The sequence below is a fragment of the Amblyomma americanum genome, chromosome 4, assembly GCF_052857255.1.
Source record: "Amblyomma americanum isolate KBUSLIRL-KWMA chromosome 4, ASM5285725v1, whole genome shotgun sequence".
Taxonomy (NCBI): domain Eukaryota; kingdom Metazoa; phylum Arthropoda; class Arachnida; order Ixodida; family Ixodidae; genus Amblyomma; species Amblyomma americanum.
The window spans coordinates 222726267-222746580 of NC_135500.1; the positions used below are offsets into that span (position 1 = coordinate 222726267).

A 20314-nucleotide genomic window follows, 5' to 3' on the forward strand; every position below is an offset into this window, starting at 1 on the left:
GAAAATGTAAATTACGGTACAAGGTTGGAGAAGTACTTTGCCTGGTGCCGTTGCTGTGACGACAGTGTACGCCGTACTTGCATTGGTAGGCTTAACACCAACAAATTCGTCACTAACGATTACTATTTCTCACTATAACGTTACACAGGGGTGAGAGAACGCAAAATAAAAGCGAATACAATCATTTGGAGCAAGCTATCGCGTCGAATAATGCAGCGGCGATGCAGTGTTCTGTTCGAAGCGGGCTCCGCCTGAGGACGACGCACCTGAACGACCTGTCTCAGCCCTTTCCGGTGCACAGAAAAACGCTGCTTTCATCACGTTGCTGGTTTGCGTCATGCAATCGTTGAATAGAGGCCCGCAAATAACATTTTGTTGGGTGCCGAGCCATTGATATCTGCGTCCGAAAATATGGGACATGTGTATATTAATTACATTCCTTACTACAGATGCCTCATTAAGCAGAAAATAGCTCAAATGTGGCCAAGTGAACGGGATAAAGAAACAGACAGTGAACATGCTATTACTATCGAGTCTTATGTGATGTCGTGACCCTACTTTCACCCCTTTCCTTTTCGCCCGAAGACACCAATTAGCCTACGCCTGAACCTAACTACACTTCATAATTATGGTGCTTGGACAAATTTAACATTTTTATATGACGATGTATTCAACAACAATATACTTGGCATAGCTCCAGATGGCAGGTCTTTGACTACAGCCTCATTTCAATCGAAACGAAAAAGTGTCTTAACGACCAGTAAGAATTAAATTAGGCTTCAGTTATTTTTCTATAATCTGGGAACTAATCGAGATATACTGGAACTCATTGTGTTTTTGAAAACAGGAAGAAGAAATACACACAGTTTCATTACGATATGTGTAATAATAAAAGTGATAATTTCAGGACCCGCGTCTCCCGTTAAACTCCATAAAACCAAAACCAATCATCTGGTGTGTGCTGATTAGGAAAGGTATGTAGCCCAAGTCTTGGTTCTTCTTTCCTTCGCGCACTACCTCTGGTTACACACTCCACCAGTGGTCGCCGCTCTCCTGCTCGCGGTACTGCTGAAAGTATGAAAGAAGGAAACGCCCCCATTAGGCCCATGTCGTCGTTCTCTTGCGCTGTCATTCTCCTCGTTTGTTTTCTAAAGGCGGCACCAGATTAAATACCCTTTAAAAGGGGACAGTGCCCGCAAGCGGCAGGGCTTTCAAGAGAGCTGTGAAAAGAGGGTTGGCTGCTGCTACTGGTCCAACTCGGCTCCCGTGAATGTACAGTACAACAAAGCGCGTCGTCTCCCGCAGCGACGTTGCGCGACGACACCGTTTGGAACTCCTCCGCCTTTCTCTCCCTCGGAGATGATAAACGCACTTTGGAATTCCTGGCGCGATCGCTATGCGCCTCCTTGCGTGGGCGTGCCCTTATCGCGCGTTTGTTTTTTCTTGCACTCCGCGCGCGTAATCTTGCAGGCAGGCTTGCCCGCGCTTGGGTCATTCAGAGTAATTGCGCTGCTGTGCCTTTCATGCGTTCGCCTGTTGCGTGTGGCGTTCGTGTCAAAGTATGCTACCTGCAGCGTGAGTTTTAACCCTTCGTCCGCTTCTGTGCCTTTGGCTTCTTTCAGTACTGTCTTCCGTCGCTGGCCTGCTGTCATGCTCTAGGATACTCATGGCAACTTGTCTTCAGCGGCTATCCTACGTGAGTAAGGTATACTTTCGGTGCCGTTATTGGCTGTCCCTGCTGGCTGCCGCCCCTTGCATGATCTAAAGACGCTCCCTGTCATGCATTGCAGTTCGTACCGTGTTTTTGTCAGAGCCATGCTGCAGCTGCAGCGCCGGGAGACCAGTTTGAAGTCACGATACCAGCATGGACCTCCCAGAAGCGAACACATTTCCTTTCTTTCGCTGCGCTGCACGCGCGGCGCAAATATAGCTCCTGGCAGGCCGCAGCCTGTTTACGCAAGCCGCGAACAGCTGATCTTGACGGGCATTGTCCCATCGGCTCCACGGCAGGTTGCACATGCGCGCTCCTGCCGCCCGCTGCTGTAGTCCGTCGGCGCGTTGCTGTGTCTGCCGTATACGCCTCCCCACCCCCGTTACCTTTGTTTTGCCGGAGGTACGAACGTGGGCGGATAAAAGGAAGGTGCACGGTCGGCTCTGTCGCCTGTATGGGGAGCTTTTCGCTTGCGGGCCTCCTCTTGATCGAGTCGCGCACGACACGCAGCACACTGCCCCTGCCTCCACCTTTCCTGCGATCTACGCCCACCCCAGCGTGTGAACGCCGGTGCTGCTCTCGCGCGCTGCTCGTTGCCTGTGGTGGCCGTTTGTAGCAGGCCCTGCGACGACCGCTCGATAGAGACGTCTGCCGATGGCGTGATGAGTGCACTCCTTCCCCCCATCCGAGGTTAGATGGCCTGGTCTCGATCGTTGCACGATTCCTGCAGGCGCTGCACATTTTGGGCTCGTGACTATTCTTTCTTCTCTCCTCCTCCTGCCTTTTTACTCTGTGCCTGAGATGAACTCAGACACGCTTTCGTATTCAAGAACATTGGTTCCAAAGCCAATTGTGCCAGTGGTACAGCTTTTTTTTATGAGCATGTATATGTGTAGGTTCAGCAAGTGGCAGTCTGTGGGTTAACTGTGCAGTTTTCTTTCAGCCTTTTTTGTTTATGGGCTGAAACGTCGCTTGTGCTGTATTTAGTGGTGGGTGTCAATGGGAGCCCAGTAATGCTGTCACCTGGATCCATTACTACCTAGGCTGGCAACCTTAAAGCTAAAATACATATGGTGACCTTAAAAACGTGTTAGAAGATGGGCTTGCATCATCCACAAATGTAGTGGAGAAAATTATGAAGGCGGGCCAGTAGGACAAAGACCCTCAACAGTTTCTTGCAATGCTTCCGGTTTGCAATGAAGTCCGTCTTAATTTGACTTGGAGAGGAATCCGGTCTCTCGATCACCTTGATTTTTAAAGCGAAAGCTTTACTACGCCAGCCAGCGAGCCATTTCGGCTCGTCGCGCACTTCAGCCGTATGCCGTGGCCGACGAACGGCCTTGAGCCGCCGTTGCCTAGCAACGCCGCAGCCGCAATCCAACAGATGGCGCCGCCATCGACGCCGCTGCAGTGCCGTCGCCGCTCGCTCCACCAGATGCGCTCCGGTGGGGTAGAGGGAGAGGTGTCGCCTCGCGGGGGGTATTATATATGCGCTTCGCCTCAGTGAATTGTAGTCGTTATGGAGGGCGCGAAAGAGGCGCAACAACGACAGAACGAAGCGAGGAAGAGACAACGCGCTCAAGAGACGCCAGAAGAACGCGCCGCACGACTCGAGAAGCGTCGTACCAAAGATGCGGCTAGAAGTCGTGCCACGCCCCGGAGTGACTCTTCAACTGCGGAAGAGACCGGCTTGAGTTTTCGAGAGCGTCGGAATGAGACGCTGCGTAGACGACGTGCCGAGGAAACGAAGCTTCCGCAATTCAACTAGGGTTAACCAAAGCTAAACCACAGCCAAATTTTTTTAGCGTTGGATCTTGACTCATCCTCATTTCCATGCTGTTGCTGGCGTCCGCAGCTCTACCTGCCTCAATTGGCAGGTAACAAAGTGAAAAGGGAAATCCCCTCCACTATAAGGCAAGAAGTTGGAGAGAGTCTGCAGTGCCACCTTCCTCGTGTGGCGAGTGGAAACATGGAGTGAACCTCTCCACTCTGACAGGTGACCTAGTGGCTTGGGCATCCACTTCGGCTGCGGGAAGTGGTTGCTTCAAAAGCCACCACCAGCCAAGGATGGGTACAGAATATGCCTGTGATAATTTCTTTGCTGTCGCACCACTTTTAATGCTCACATTCATGTTGCACACTCATAACCATCCTGTGAGTTTTTTCAAAATCACTTCAGATGCTCGGTTTCTATTAGGCCGATTGCAGGTCCTGCAAGGCATATAAAGCTCAAGTGTAGGATCATCTGAAAACAGCAAATGACTGCTTCGATGCAGGAAGCACAGCTTTTGTTTTGGCTTTGTTTTTGAGGTTTAAAGCAGCTCAGGCTATGAGGTATACCGTAGCAGAGGGCTTCGGGTACTTTCGACTGCCTGGGGTTCTTTAACGTGCTCTGACCTCACACATTGCACGGCCTCTAGCATTTTGCCTCCATTGTAATGCGACCACCGCGGCCGGGATCGACCTCTTGTCCTATGGGTCAGCAGGTGAGCACCACAGTGGCTGAGCCACTGCGGCGGCTTACGTCTTAAATGTAATTAAGGCAACATTATAACTACTTGGTTTATTCAGTTGCTTAGAAAGTGTCCCTCTAAATGCTCCTTCAATTTCTTCACACTTAACAAGTGTGTATTCTTTTATAACTTTTGGCCTTTGTTGAAATGTGGTAAATTTTTTTGTTAGTAGTCTCTGCATAAAGCACCCACTTCACAATGCTGCCTGATAGTGTGCTTGGAGTTTTTTCTTTTGTTGCCTTCAGTTGACACTAAGGCTTGCCAGGATATCAGTCTTCTCTTGTGCTGCAACAGATAAAAAGAAATGCAGGTCTAGGCTTCTGATAAGCCATTGTGGGCTTTATCTGGAGAATTCTTGGCATTACCCTCTGTCTGATAGGGAACCTCAGTGGTAACACTCATCACGGGCCAGGGTGTTGGTGTCTGTCTCTGGAGTGGTAAGCTTCCTTTGTGCAAAAGGGGCGGCCTATGGACGCATCATAAGGTGTGAGTCTCATTGTTTCCCAAGTGAATGCGTTTTTGAATGCCTGACTTCTTCAAAGCCTCATGTTCATTCGGCCACATTTCTGCATTCTTAGCATGCCATCTAGGTTGCGAAGCTGTACTATGCTTGGTCTCGGTGTTCTATTTTCTTCCGTTCTCTGAGGGAATCTCACCTTTGACTTCAGTGGATATCAACATAGTTAGCTTTTGTTGTCAAACTTGTCAGTAATACTTTGAATGTTATTTTAGGTGCCCATGATATTGTGGTGTTGTTTCTGTGTATGGTGCAGTTCTGTCTTTGCTGTTAGTGTATGTCAACGTTGATATGTTTGTTTTTTAAATCATTTTGCCTTCAGATCTTGACATGTTACGGTACAACATGTGCATGTAGCTGCTGTGCTGAAATGCGGTATATGCAGTCAACATTGATATGTAAGTAGAGGTACTGTACTAATCCTGCACTCGTGCATTAGTTTTAAAATGAAGAACCTTTGTTACAATATAATCGCTTGTCTTCTCTGCGGTGTTTGCTTAACTGACTACTTTGGTTTGTGCAGAAGTTCAGGGCTTTTACGTGCAGGTGTATCTTTTGTGACATTCTGCTCTTCACTTTTTCTTCTTTTTTTTCCAGAGCTGACTCTTTAGTAAGGGGCTGACAAAGCAGATGTTGGCAGAGTTTCCACTGGGTCATTGTTGTGAAGCTTAAGAACTGGTGAGAACAGCACTCTTGATTGCATCACTTAACACATGTGTCATGTTTTTGTTTGCCCAGTAATGACTGGTAATGCTTTGTGGGAAAGGTCATCTTCTGACTGAAAAAATTATGCCTATTGAACTTAGTAAAAAAATTGCACACCAAATAAGAGAAAACACTGTTATTGAAAGCCTGGAGTAAATTTTACAAACCTTATTTGCACAAGACTTTCTGCCAAATTTCTGTCTTCTTTATCACTTTCATTATGTTTGAACAGCACCTTGTCATTTTTGTGCAATAAAATTTGTTTTTCTGCTGCCTGAGCATTTGTACATAGCTCTTTCATGGTCATAAACTTTTCATTGAGGCTATTTGGTCTGGAAGTGCAGGTTTGAATATCTTGCAGTAGCTTTTAGTGATAGTTGTATGCTTTTAAGACACTCTAATGTTTAAACGAGTGCAAATATGGGTCAGTACAAGATTACTTAGAAGTCTATTGGAGGTTCACTTCATACTGAATTGCTGTATTTTTAGAATTCAGCATTTCTTTGTGTGTGCATGGATATGTGCACAGGTTCTTAAGTGTCTTGAGTATTATGCTTCTGCTAGAGTAACAATATTTTCCTGCCAATACTGAAATCTTCAGTTGTATGTGGATGGAGTAGCCAGATAAACAAAGCCAGGGCACACAGCCAGTTTTTTGGTATTGTAACACAAATTTTCGAACTACAGTACAAGGGAATGACTACAATTAATACAGTTTTGTATTAATGTCTTTCTTGAAGTTCTAGATTGCTGCTTTCAAGCGCTGTGATCTTTGAGCCACACTGATTTGCTCATTTCACTGAACAGTTGTCCTTTTTAGTCTGCTAGTGGTTCCTGGTTTTTATCTGCACAAAGGCAACTTTTTCTTTTGGGGACAAAATTTTGGAACTATTGTGCGGATTTCGTTCATAGTTAAACTGCTGCACTGGGGTGGGTGTTAAGCATGTCTTTGTTTTCTTAAGTCTGGCTTACCATTGGGACTTTGTTAAAATTTGGCCTTGGACTTGGTGGTTGAGCATAATGAAATTCCAGGAGATAGCTTAAAGAACAAGACACAGAAGAGGCACTTAAGACATACAGGAGCTGTATGTTTTATCAGTGCCTGTATGCTTTAAGTGTTTCTTTTGTGTGTCACCCTTTGCGCTGCCTTCGGGAATTTTGGTACCATTGAGAAACTGCCAAGCACACCGTACAGAACTGTGGACTGTCCCAAATAGATTGCAACCTTCAACCGCAGTGGTGTTTGCGTTTCAATCGTGCATGCACAGGGGACGGTGGTCAGCATGTCTCAGCACAGTGACGAGGCGCTGCTGGTGGCGGGCAGCGACAGCTTCTGGGAGCCCGGTAACTACAAGCGCACCAGCAAGCGCACCGAGGATGGCCACCGGCTGTGCAGTGAGCTGATCCAGCTAGTGCAGGAGCGGTCGGAGGTGGAGAAGGCATATGCCAAGGGCCTGCGTGCCTGGTCCCGCAAGTGGGCCGAACAGATCGACAAGGGCCCCGAGTATGGCACCACTGAGGCCGCCTGGAAAGGGGCCCTACTCGAGGCAGACCGCACCTCCGAGATGCACCTGCGTGTCCGTGACCGGCTGCTCAACGAAGTCGTCCCACAGGTCTTGTCGCTTTCTTTGTACAAGCAGTTGATGTGCAATAAGCAAACAGGAATTACGCATGACTGTATCAGCTGGCAAGTGGAAGACAGCATAATTTCGAAAATAAAACTCACAGCTGTTGTTTGCCAGCAATGCGTCTCATTTTTCTTTAATGGCATTGCGTGTAGTTTGCCATGGCATTAGATGTACTAATGTGACAATTGACCATTGTTTACTGAACCAAGTTATTGCAAAAAAGTCTAACTGTCCGTAAGGAGTAGTGCTTAAAGGGACACTGAGGAGAAATTGAATTTGGCTTGTATCGATAGAATACCAGCTCCTGATCACAAAAACGCCACTCTTACTGAAAACAAAGCTCTTGTAAGGTAGAAAATAGCAAGAACCAAAATACAGGTATCGCCGCCACAGGCCAAACTCGCAAGTACAAGCGTGGTGACGTCGTAGGACAAGAGACGCCACCTTGGAGGAATTTTCCTTCCTACATGTGGCGGGAATCTCTGAGGCTGACAAAGGAAGATTGCGCGGTTCAATATTGAAGTAAATTTTGTTTTAAAACCGATAGTGCACTTTTATCACATAAAAAAGGCAGACAAAAGGCAACCTGAATGTTGGAAGCAAAGAAAACCGATGCTTGGCGGCACCACAGGCGGCCAGGAGAGTTTCGTTTTGTTAAGGCGCTTCGCGTATATGAGCTTTGCGTGCCCCGTGGTTTTGTTTTTGACGCTCCTCGATTTACAAGCGCCGAACAGCAAGAGGAACTCTAAGTGCCGGTTCCAGTGCTAGTTAACCTTTGAAGGAGCCTGTTAAGGCTTGTCAGATGATCGCCACGGTCGATGAAAAACTATGATGGCACGATGGTCGGTAATCGTACAAGGCAGCACTTGTGTCTTCGCACGCTCGCCCAGCGAAACATTCCCGGCTGTGCCGGTCAACTTCAAACTAGCTAACGGAAATCGTTTATTAGGGACGGGAGACAAGGTACAAGGCAGTTCAGAAAAATTGCTGATGGCCTAGCTCTGTTAGGCCAGGATATACGTAGCGAAAGCGCGGAGATTTCTGCATGAGAGTGCATTCACTAGATGCGCCTTTATTGATAATCGCTGCTTGAGCCGTTGTGGCGGAGTAGTAGCGTATCCGCCTCAAACATCACAGGCCCTGGTTCGATTCCGAACCTCGGCATAGGATTTTTTTTTTTATTCAGTGAGTGGGCGGGGGGTTTCAGTGGCTCCCATAGATGCCACCACCGAATATGTTGGTTAGCGGTTAAGCGCAGGCTCTGTTAAGGCGCGTTTATGCTCCGGCATAACACGCGCGCGCTGCACGGCGCCATCACGTCGGCCAAAGCGCGACCCTACACTGCGCTTGACCGCCGACGCGTTCGGCGGCTTCGGCGCACTCTGACCGCACTGGCGGGGATACTTGGAGCAGGTCTGTATTTCGCGCCGAGTGCGCCAGCCGCCGCCGGCCCGGCCAGACTGATTCGGCTCCGCGGCGAGGTGCGCGTTGTGACGTAATTCAATAACTTCGGCAGTTGGGCGGAACTGTTCTTTTCGAGCTCTCAGCTAATTTGATCCATTCACGGTACACATCTGAAGGTACATGCAAGTGGGCGAGAGAGCCCGATCCAGTGGACCCGTTGGATCTAGCGGAAGCCGTTGAAGCGTCGTCCGTCGGCTTTAGTTTCAAGGCGCCCACTTTAAATGCGACCACCCTTGAGCACCTATCCGTTTTTTGTGGCAATAAAATAAATAAATGACTTGGCCCTTGCAACCGTGCCATTCAAGGAATCCCAATCCGTTGGCCCCAAAGCCCCGGCCAGCCTCCGATGGGCGCAACGCGCCGACTTTGTCCCGGCGCCTCGCGACTCCCCGCACTGGGATTATGATATTTAGTTTGCAATGGCTGCTCACTGAGGAAGGGGGAAACAACCCGCTGGCGCCTAACCTAGCCGTGCTCCCTCAAAAGCATCGCACGCTCTGTGGGGCTGAGGTCGCTGAAATGCAGGCCGGAGATTTTGCGAGAACTACGTCGTCGGGTTCGGGAACGGGATCCATCGCAACGCTGGCAAGACGCCGGTGCAAACGTAAACGGAGCGACGGTAGCGACCCCCGATAGATGCCTTCAACGTGCGGCGGCGGTAGCTTTCATTTCGGCAGCTGCTAGACCGCACCGCTAGCGGCCAGAAATCACGGAGTCTCCGTTTGTCACGTTTCACATCACTCCGTCCTGTGACGTCATAAGAGTTCTCGAGTTTGAATCGGAGCGGCGGGAAAAACTTTTGCAACTTCGAATCCAAATTGCTTTGAAATAAATGCATCTTTGGCTGCCGGACAAGCGGCAACAAAGCCATGAAATGCCGAACTATCAGATCTTGCTAACGAAAAAAATTTGATAGGGTTCTCCTCAGTGTTCCTTTAAGATAGTCATTTGCTTGGAAACACTCGTAGTTGGTGTTCCCGTATCGTTCTGTCGTTCCACTTGCTGCTGCCTAGAGCTCTCTGCTGTCTAACCTTTGGCCTCGCTCTCAGTTTTGCCAGGGTACCTGGTGCCCAAGGACCTGCCAGTTGTAAAACATGCACATGGTGTCATTTAATACTTCCGCGAGCATGGATTATATCAGAACAGTAAAAAGTTAATTATATGAGGAAGCAGTAAGAAAATAACAATGAAGTGTTGGTCATATTGCACTTGCCCACGGAGCCTTTCACACGTGGAATAGCAGACCAGCTCAGAAGCTGACTATTAGCTGTTATGAGCCGAGAGGGATTGATTGCACCTAGCATTATGGAGGACAGCTTTTAAGCACACACTGGCAGTGCGGTGTGCTTGAGAAAACAGAATTTTGAATGGGTGCTGCAATTCGTCCTCCTTTGTTTTGCATCCTTTATTTTTTTTTTTTTTCACTGTACATTTTTGGCCAGGCAGTTTGACCAATTACCTCAGTTTAGCGTCCTGTTGTAGCTTGTGCATAATTCCAGCTCATAATAAAATGAATAATGAATGGTCCAATACGGTAACTTTAATTTCTCAAGTCAAGGCAACAGTTCTATGCATGTCGCACATGTTGCTCTATGTGTACCGAGATGTTGGCACCATGCCTGGTTTTGTCATAACAGTGTTTATTGCACCCTCACAATACCTTTTGTCTGTGCTGCTTTTTCCTTGGAGTTTCCTAAGGTTCGTTGGGTACTGCCAAGAAACTGGGTTAAAGGCTCTTGACAGGCCTAATGTGTGCCATGGCAGGCACATCATGTTGAAAGTCCTCCACCATAAATTGTCACCTATGTGCTCATCTTGAATGTGTGCTTCATAACAGAACTTTGCTGGCTAGCACTAAGTGTGGTTTTCACAGGCATTGAATACTTTTAGCTTTCTCTGCCCACATTTCATTTTTGTGTGTGGGTGTGGGTATGTTGATGTAAGTGGGCGGGTGAGTGGATTCTTTTGAATCCATTCATTTGTTCTCATCTGGCTTCGAACCAGTGTTAGTGCTCAAGCTTTAAGTACACTCTTTTTGGAATGGTTGGAGCCTTCAGTAGCACTCTCTTTCATGCCACAAGAGGGTTCAGACACTGTTGAGAGCACCGTGGTTGTGGAGCTCTTGTAGTACAGGCTGCTGCTTTTCTTGCAGGTCAAAACTTGGCAGAAAGAGAACTTTCACCGGTCCATGATGCAACTGCGGGAGCGGCGGGAGCTCGACGAGGCCTTCAAGAAGGCCCAGAAGCCCTGGGCAAAGCTGCTGGACCGAGTGAACAAGGCGCGAAGTGACTATCACGCTGCCTGCAAAGGGGAGCGCTCCGCCACCAACCAGGAGCGCAATGCCAGTGCCGACAGCTCTCTCTCACCAGACCAGGTGAGGCAGCCCCCCTGCCACTTTGAACCTGTTGGTGGCGGTGCAGTAACCCAGTCAAGTCAGGCCACCTTTTTTTTTGAGAAGGAAGGGGCGACAGTAAAAGCTTTTTTTTTTTTTCATTTATTTTACCTAAAGGTCCATGTGAGCATTACATGGAGTGAGGGGGAGGGGGAGGGGACATCACGCAAGAAATAGAATACCATATAAATGCGTGTAAGGGCTGCACTTATTTTTTTTCAGATTTGAGAGCCAATTTTCAAGGTGCGGCCCATACACGCGATGTGCGAAAAAAAATTTTTTCAGGTAAAAACACAACAATCAGGGAATGAGCGGCATTTATTCTGTGTTCAGTTGTCACTCGCGGAGTATTCAGACTCCGAGCTGGTGCTGTGCTCTGGTGCATGCTCATCCCACAACTAGTGGCGCAGCATTTTCGCTGTCAACGCGTAGCCGTTCCGCGCTTCCGTCACTTAGCAGAGCAGCTCTTCTTCCAGTTCAGGAAACTTGCATGGCTTGCCTCGGAAAGCGCGATTTTTACAGATTGTGCTCCTCAGTGCATCCTTTTGGTTGCACCATCGTCGGACACGCTTCTTAGCCACGTCGAATTTCCTGCCCGCCGCAAGCTTGCCGTGTTCGACAGCAAACTCTCAGCCATGTAGCTATTAAGGTGCTTGCCTTATCGTGCTGGAACTGCGTTGCTCGGCGACAGCACACGAAAGCCACAACAACAGCGAACTACCACGCTACAACAACTCCCGTGCCTTTGACAGCCGCAAAAGGGTGGAGCTGGTGATACTGATGCTGATATGGGTAGCGGGAGCTCGCAACGGAGGAAAAAGTTGATAAGCTGCCGCCTCGGGCGCCATCCGTGGGCGGCACCTGAAAGCTCCTGTGAGCATGCGTTGCCTCCACGATCAAATGCTCCGTTGCTCGCAGTGGAGCTGATTGCAGAGGCCACAGTGTGTGCATTTCGAAGGCTATTCCCTTGCGAGTCCTGGAAAGTTTGGGTGCGGCCCTTACAGCGATATTATTTTTCCATAATATTTCCTTTGTGAAAACGGGGTGCGGCCCATGCACGGGTGTGGCCCTTACAAGCGTTTATATGGTTCAGTAGTAATACAGTCGAACCCCCCAATAACGAAACCGCCCTGGAAGGAAAACTTTTTCGCTGTTGCGAAATAAGCACGCCCATTACTTTCCAGAACTAAAATTTAATGAAAACGCTTTTTTTGCTCTGCTTCACATTGCTGTGCAGGAGCTTCACGACTCGGGCTTCGCAGCTTGATAAGATATGCATATCGTCCTTGTCATGGTCGCCGAGGAAAGTCCAAAACATCAAAAGGGTCAAGCACATCACGCGAGCTTACTTGCCTTCCTTGTGCTTGGTTTTCGCCATCTTCGTCGTCACTCTCCTCATTTCCTTTGCGCACACTGTCGGTAATAGCGTCGTCGCTGAATTCCTCGTGCATGATCACACAAAAGTCATCGAGTTCAACAGTGTCTGGCACCATTGCATCGACACTGCGAAGCACGTCCCATGCTTTGGTTAGTGGCTGCAGATCGTCACCGCTTGCAGGAACACTCTTCCAGTCCTGCCAAGGCGTGCTGACCAGCCCCAGTGTGCCTGAAGCATTTCTGGACAAGGGTGGCCGAAGTAGCAATCCACGCCCCGGCAAGCATCTCCAGTGCCATGAAAAGATCAATTTCCGTCGGTCGCTTCATTTCGATGTTTAACATCTGCCGGATGAGTCTTCCCCGGTATGCATGCTTGACACTCTTAACCCCCTGGTCAAGAGGTTGAATAACAGATATGCAGTTCAGAGGAAAAAAATTGGCGGTGGTTTACCTCTGGTTAAACCTGGAGCGACACGATAGCTACAGTTGGCCGGGCGGGACTTGCTCGGTTGAATTGCAAAGTCAGTCTTTCGTTGCTCCGTTTCACTGGGCGTTCCTTCTTCATCTTCGTCCCACTTGACACGGCGCATGCGCCAAGCTGTTGCAGCTTGGTTTCGCCGGTACGCCGCGCCACCAGCAGCTGCAGCTGCTCCGCACCACGTGGCTGCTGGTCACATGACCAACCACGCGACCAACCACGTGATCAGCCACGGCGCTGCGCCGCCGGCAGCTGCTCCGCACCACGTGACAGCATGGCGGCCCAGCCACGGGGTGGCAGCGGCGCCACGCTGAAGGCTCGAAATGCTAATAATGCAGCTATCGCTACAAAATCAAGCGGACGCTCGTCAGGACATCTTCGATGTGGTGGGCACTGCAGTTATCCAAAAAAAAAAAGGCAGGCGGATCTGCCCGGCTACCGCATATCCGCATCAAAGGCTTCCAGCCAGCTGGAGAATATTGCGCGCGTCATCCAAGCTTTCTGGTTAGCAGTGTACTCGACCGGAAGCCTTCGGTTACCGTTAAAGCACCGTGGAGTCTTGTTCCGGTTGATAATGAGGAGGGGACTCTTGTTGGATCCGTCCATGTTTGAGCACCAAAGAATGGTCACCCGCTTTTTGCTCAGCTTGCCGCCGTGCCATTTTTGTTCCTTCAGGTTGAGCGTTTTCGATGTCAACATTTCATAGAAAAAACCAGTTTCATCCGCATTATAAATGTCAGAGGGCTTGTATTCGTCCATTATGCTTTCGTAACTTTCCTGCATCCAGGACGACGCTGCTTCAGCGTTGACGCTCACAGACTCCCCCGACAACACCTTGGCGATTATGGAGTGCCGTGCTTTAAATCGGCTTAGCCATCCGGTGCTCGCCGTAAAGTTATGCCCCAGAATGCACACGAAGTCAATCGCCTTCTGCTTCCAGACAAAGGCACCTTGTTCGCTCTCTTGTTGAGGAACCGCTGGAATACGGCTTTGTCAACGTCTTTGTAGACCGGCGTTGCCACCGTCTTGGTCTGCGTGCGAGCACAGTTTGCAAGTGCCACCATGATGCTGTTCTTGGATTTCAGAATCGTAAAAAGTGAGCTGCACGGGATACTGAATTCCTCCGCAATGTCAGTCTTTCTGCCTTTTGCTGCTTCGGCGCTGATTGCAGACTTTCCTTGCAGTATCAAAAACTTGCGCTTTTTAAGAGGAGGCATATTTCCGACAGGCCAAAAAAAATTGGCAGTGGTTTAGCTCTGGTTAAACCTGGACTGACATGATAGCTACAGCTGGCCGAGTGGAACTTGGTCACGTGACGAACCATGTGATCAGACAAGGTGCCGCGCCGCCGGCAGCTGCTTCGCACCACGTGACAGCGTGGCGGCGCAGCCACAGGGTGGCTGCGCCGCCATGCTGAAGGCTCGAAATGCTACCGTTATGTAGCTATCGATACAAAACACTGGACGCAAGCAAGTCACGGGCAAATTCGGCGTGCACGAGGCATGGTAGCGAAAAGAAAAAGAAGGATTTGTTGTTCTGCCTAGATGCTTCCCTGGTTGGCTGCCGGTGTAGTCACGTGAAATGTCACATGCATGCATAGTTGCCGGCAGATGGGCTAGCAAAAAAAGCCGCCATCATCATCATTACCGAACCGACAGAAAGTAAACGGCAATGGCCGCGCCGGTGCTTGTTCGCAGAAATGAACAGCCCCGACTTGTCGGGTGAGTGTGCTGCTGCAGTTTTGCCACTTCTCTGTTCCCAACTGGCTGATGTGGCGAAAAAACGTTGCAGATCACTGCCTCAAACTGGGACTGCTTTTTAAAAACTCTTCTCTGTTGAGAAGGGGCAAATCCATTGAACTCTATGAAAGTTCGCCGCGGGCGCCAGAATTTTTCATTGCCATGAGAATTTCGTTCTTGAGGGCTTTCGTTATGGAGGGGTTCAACTGTATAATGACACTTAAATAGCATGCAGGAACGCATCATAACAAAGGTTTAAGCAGTCAGCATTAAGAAATATGCCTGAACTAAAACATGCAAGCATGCAATACAACTTACTCAAGAATGCAAACAAACCGGTCAAAAGATAAATCTTGCACACCTACTCTGTCAGACTATCTTTTAGTACTGAAAGTAATTTGTCGCAATACAGTCGACGACCAATTTTTCGGACTCTCTAGGGACCGCGAAAACGACCGAAAAATCTGGCAGTCCGAAATGGAATATCAAATTTCACTTCAAAAATCACGAACTTATTGCCAATATGCCAAAGGAAGGGGTCAGTTTTGTTGCACACATTCTGAAGCTCCTCGTGACTAAATTTTTCCGCGCATCATGTGCACAGGCGACGGGCGGCGACGGCTTTCACGGGCGCGGCCTGGCTGTGCTGCGCTCGGCATGTAGCTGATGGACGCACAGGTTGGGACAGTCTTGAAGGGAAAGCGAACTTGCCGCTGCGAGAACTGCGCTGCGCCCGCATTAGAACGGGCCTGCAACGAGAATGCAAAGATGGCGAAACAATAAGAACCGAGAAACTGCTGAAGCAAGCGCTCCGTCGGCATTGGCGTTCGTCATTATGCCTAGTGACTAGAGCCAAAATCGGCATTGTATCCAGCGATATGCACTTTGTGGTGGCTTGCGTATAATGAGAGGTGTCTTGCCTGTCATCGAAACGCAAGTTGTTTACGGTTTTGCAATAGAAAACTCAGTTGCGCTGCGTTTTGCCGCGAGTACGTTGACCTCTTTGAAATGCACCATTTCCTTCCGCGCTCGCCATCTTGCGTGAACCCATACGCCTCACACGCTCTTTGCTGCTACCTCTTCCCGTATTCGGGACAAAAGACACAGCACAGATGAGTCCAGCAAATTCTGACTACCGTTCAAGTTCGTGCGGCAGAAGACGTTCAAGAAAACCACGAATTCGAAACCACGCAGCCGCCATGTGCCGACTTGCACAGAATTTCAGCGTCGCAGTTTAAAAGGCTCCCTTTAAGCTTGAATTTTGTTTTCTTTGATCAAGTTTTCGATCTCTCCTGCAGTTTGAATTATTGAGGTTCCACTGTAGACCATATATGGCGGCTTGGGTATTGGTGGCAAGTGCGAACGAGGTCCGAAAAATCGAGCAGTCATTAGCACTGCGTCCGAAATTTCAGGCACTCTTGTACATCAGCTGTATGGGCCATGTCACGGTGCCGTGAAAAAGTCCGAATAGTCAGGTGTCCGAATTTTCGCTCATCGACTGTAAATAATGTTAACTGCAGAATGGGGGAAGGCATTCCATTCTCTTATCGCCAGGTGAAAAAGGAAAAATCTGGCTGCGTCTGTTCACACAAATGGTGGTACGGTCGATGAAATATGCGCATGGCAGGCTTAATCAGCGGTGCGAAGTAGAGTGTGGGATTAAAATATAATTTACGAAAAAAGGCAAGACGTGATATCTTAGGTATGCTTTCCAGTGTAGGGAGGTTAAGGTTCACTATTGTTACAGTGACGCTTGAGAAACGCAAGTACTGATGTGCGATGAATCGGCTGGCCCTGTTTTGCAGTGTCTCTAATTTGTTAATAAGGTACTGTTGATGAGGACACCAAATGAATGACGCATATTATAGCTTCGGTCTGACCAACGTGGTAAGTCCTGTATCTTTGTTAGCTTTACAAAGTCACCGATGAATAAAACCTAAAGTTTTATATGTGTTAGTCAGAACGTGATTGATATGATTGCTCCACGACAGATTAGGGGTTAAATACCCCCTTAAGGGGGGAGACTGCTCTTGATGGCAAAAAAATAGCAAAAAAATCGATTTTTCAAAATGGAATTTTCGAAATCTGCAGCTGTTTCTCTATCAGCCTGTGACTTTTCTAATCTCCAGAGCCAATATCTGAGCTGTAAAATGAGTAGAAAACTTCGATCTGAGCTCTCTCTCAGCAGATTTTCGCTCAATAGCAGGGCTTTTTTCGCGATTTGCTATTATCATTTCACTACAGCGATCAGTGCCATCTTGGTCTCATTTGGAAAAGCTGCTTTTTGTTTTTAATTTCGCGCAGTTGCTCCCTTTTATGCTTATTGGATGAGGGAGAAAATGCCGCCAAAAAGCAGTCGCAACGCGCGATGCTATTCGCTAGTCGGTGCACGGGACTGAAGGCTCCTATCTAATTGCTGAAGGGCCTCGTGTCGTCTGCTGGAAGCGTCCGTTGAGCGCAAGCGGTAGCCATCTTTTCAAAATGTGTTCGCTGGTGCGTCTCGCAACGATGTCAACGCCGGCGCCAAAGTTCGGCACGACTCACAGATACGGGAAAAATAGGAAAAAATCGCTCGTTAGCAACCTGAAGAAGAGTGCCACGGTCACCTCGAGCACCGCAAGCGCCTAATACGCCTCTGCCATCGGATCGGGAGGTGCCGACCGAGCTAGGCCTAACTGCGGCGCCGGTCACGGAAGCCACATCGGGCAGCGGTCGTGTTCGTCATGATACTCCAATGCTGCAACCTTGTGAGATTGAAGAAAAGGGCAAGAAAGCTCAGGAGAAACTTCAGCAGACAGCATCAGCAGCAGCAACAGAGCGTAAGGCAGCATTCTTCATTAGAATGGGAGACTCCGCAACTGCCCCACTCGGCGACACCTTCTCCATCGTCAGGTTGCGTTTGGTGAACAGGATGCTGGCATCAGTCAAGTGCGAAGTATGCAATGGCAACGTGCCGACTGAAAAATCCGACAGAGTATGGCCTCGCCACCAAACTGACCCTGACATGTGCAAACTGTGGCGATATTTCGCCGCGTGTGGAGACCGACCGGACAGTGAGCCCGTTCGTGGTGAACATCCTCGACGCGCGCGTGATGCAGTCAACGGGGAACCAGCGTGCCGCGTTGAATGACACATTTTCGGTGATGAATATATCCCAACCCGGTCTGCATTCAAAAACTTGGCAGAAATACGTCAAGAAAAAGTTGACGCCCGCGGTGGATCATGCAGCTCAAATTAACTTCCGAATGTGCGCGATCAGTTCGAGAAGTTTACACGGAGTTGAATCTACAGAAAATCTGCAGCGCACACTGAAAAAGCGCCATTTTAATCACTCTGGTCAGACAGACTACATCCCAGGAGGCTATTAGGTGTCTGCTACTGCCAGTTTGTGAATAAATTTGAAGTACTTTGCCATAAACAACACTTCGTTTGTTTTTGCTGTTTTTCTCAAAATGGAAATTTTTGACTCGTAGCAAATCCTAAACTAGATATCTCGGCATCTATGGCAGAAAGAACCACAATTCCTTTTTAAGCACAAATCCATATATGTAGACTAGGCAATGTTGGGAGCAGAATTTGTAATTATTGTTCTGAAATTTTTTAATTTGCTCTAGTTTTTGACTGCAAGTTAGGCACTATTTGTACCTTGAGTTTCAATGACTTTAAAAGCTACTTATGATGGTAAAATTAAAAAACTGATTCCAACATTTCATCCCTTTCTGTTTCTAGAACCTAACCAAGTGCAATTTATGAACTTTTATAATGTGCTTTTTCTTTTGATTATTCTTATTAATGAGAGGGTGTTAATTAAGCATCTCAGGAAAAAATCAGCCTATCATGAAACCAATGACATTTTTGGAATCAGCACAAAAAACTAGTCAATGGTGTATAATTTCATTAAATTTAGTGCAAAAACAAAAATTTTTTCTTTAAGAGCAGTCTCCCCCCTTAAGTATTTGAAAGATTCGACAGACTGTTTCAGTATTGGTGGTGGTGTAGCTGTTTGACAAAACGTTACAGCAGGTACTGAAACACATTAACTTAGTTTTTTAGTGTGAATTGTCATTTGTCATTCAGAGCACCACCTATCTAATTTAGACAAATCGTTCTGTAACAGAACGCAGTCAGTGTGATTAGACATTCGATGGTAAATTACACAATGATCAACGAATATGCTGATTTATGATGTAATGCTGGATGCAATATCATTTATTTATATTAAAAAATAATGTTGGTCCAAACATAGATCTTTGAGGTACACAAGATTTTACAGGCTGAAGAGAGTAGTTAATGTCATTAGTAATGACTGATTGAAATCTATTGTGACAGCACGCTTCTACGTAATAACTTCATTATTTATGTTAATGCTGTTCGTTTTATATATCACGTGATTATGGGCACTCAATCAAATGCCTTTGCAAAATATATGAAAATGACATCAGTTTGCATTAACTGTTCTAAATTGCAATGAAGGTCTGTAGTCAGTTCGAACAGCTGGGATTCACTTGAACGCCCGCGCTGAAATCCATGCTGATTCGGAAAAATGATATGATTCTCAGTGATATGTTTCATTATGCGGGATGATATATCATGTTCTAATAATTTACAAACATGTGACGTCAAAGGTATGGGCTCACAATTAGTCAGGCTATCTATATCTCCTACTTTAAATATGGGTAATATACATGAGCAAGCGTCTAGTCATCAGGAATTCAGCCATATCAGGAGTTTGCTGAAAGGTTAGTGCCAGGATGCATGATGTGTAGGTTTTTGTAATTTTATGTTCGGCTTTATGTTGCATTCAATGCTAGACACAGGTCCAACAATAAACAAAGGTTTTTTTTTTTTGTTCAAAATTCTGCAGAAAAATGAGTTAAAATGATCACACACATCATCTGGGTCTTATGAGGTAACATCTGCAGAAACTACCGTATTTACTCGAATATAACGCGCCCTCAATTGTAACACGCACCCGTTTTTCGTGATTGTAAGTCGATCTATTTACCAAAATTTGAAAATCCGAAGTTGGGGAGGGGGGGGGGGGGGGGGGGGGGGGGTCGACTTACAATTGAAACGAAAACATGCCGCCGTAAATAAAGGTGAGACAAATGAGATATCAGGCTTGCTGCAGCATGGTTGCTTTTTTGCTGCGCAGCTCCTTCGCATCGCTCTTGGTGCTGGCCTTGAGCAGCTGCTATGTCAACGTGCAGAACTGGCATCCCCTCCCCATGTACAGCGGCTGATGGCGGCTGTTGATAAGCAGCAAACCAGCACTCTTCCACTCCCCACGCATGGCTGCACATGTGGCTGCTGATAAGCGGTGGTGGCCTGATAACGCATTCGCGGCCTGCTTGTCATGGGCGTCCTCAAAGTTTTTTTTTTTTACTTTCAACTGCGCACTCGGCACTCAAGGGAGCGTCGATGGTTGATGGAAGGGCCGCTGTTCCAATAGTGATGGCACCGCCACTCGGAACGGCAATGGCACCGGGGAGTGTCGGTGGACGATGGAAGAGCAGACGCCGCTCACGCGTAGTTTTTCTTTGGCTCTGACGCACTTCACTACTGCCGGCTGCGTTTCACAAGTTCTTAATGTAGTGCTTCGTCAGTCGTAATTTGTGCTCTGGGCCCGGTAAGCGACTGGCACTCGGTCACGGCTACATTCAAGATGGCTGTCATTCTTTACGCCAAAGAAACGAACTGCATGCCAGGCCACAAGTTCGATGTTTGCAATGGGTGATACAGGTGTGGCAGCATTCAGCAAGGCAAAATTTTCAGCTCTTCCAGGCTATG

General features: G+C 47.9%; 1 protein-coding gene across 14 annotated transcripts in view; it reads left to right on the forward strand.

Moving 5' to 3' along the window:
- Synd (protein kinase C and casein kinase substrate in neurons protein Synd) overlaps positions 1–20314 on the forward strand; it is a 175812-nt gene that overhangs the window by 117906 nt on the left and 37592 nt on the right. For 6 of the 14 annotated variants that reach the window (XM_077663613.1, XM_077663618.1, XM_077663621.1 and 3 more), the window contains 4 exons: positions 1623–1696; positions 5339–5419; positions 6715–7059; positions 10691–10912. In XM_077663613.1, the coding sequence (XP_077519739.1) occupies positions 6730–7059; positions 10691–10912 (552 nt within the window). In that variant the 5' untranslated portion in view covers positions 1623–1696; positions 5339–5419; positions 6715–6729. Of the gene's footprint in view, positions 1–1622; positions 1697–2042; positions 2402–4636; positions 4709–5063; positions 5140–5338; positions 5420–6714; positions 7060–10690; positions 10913–20314 lie in introns of those variants that run through there. The other 8 variants (XM_077663615.1, XM_077663619.1, XM_077663625.1 and 5 more) reach the window with 5 other exon arrangements.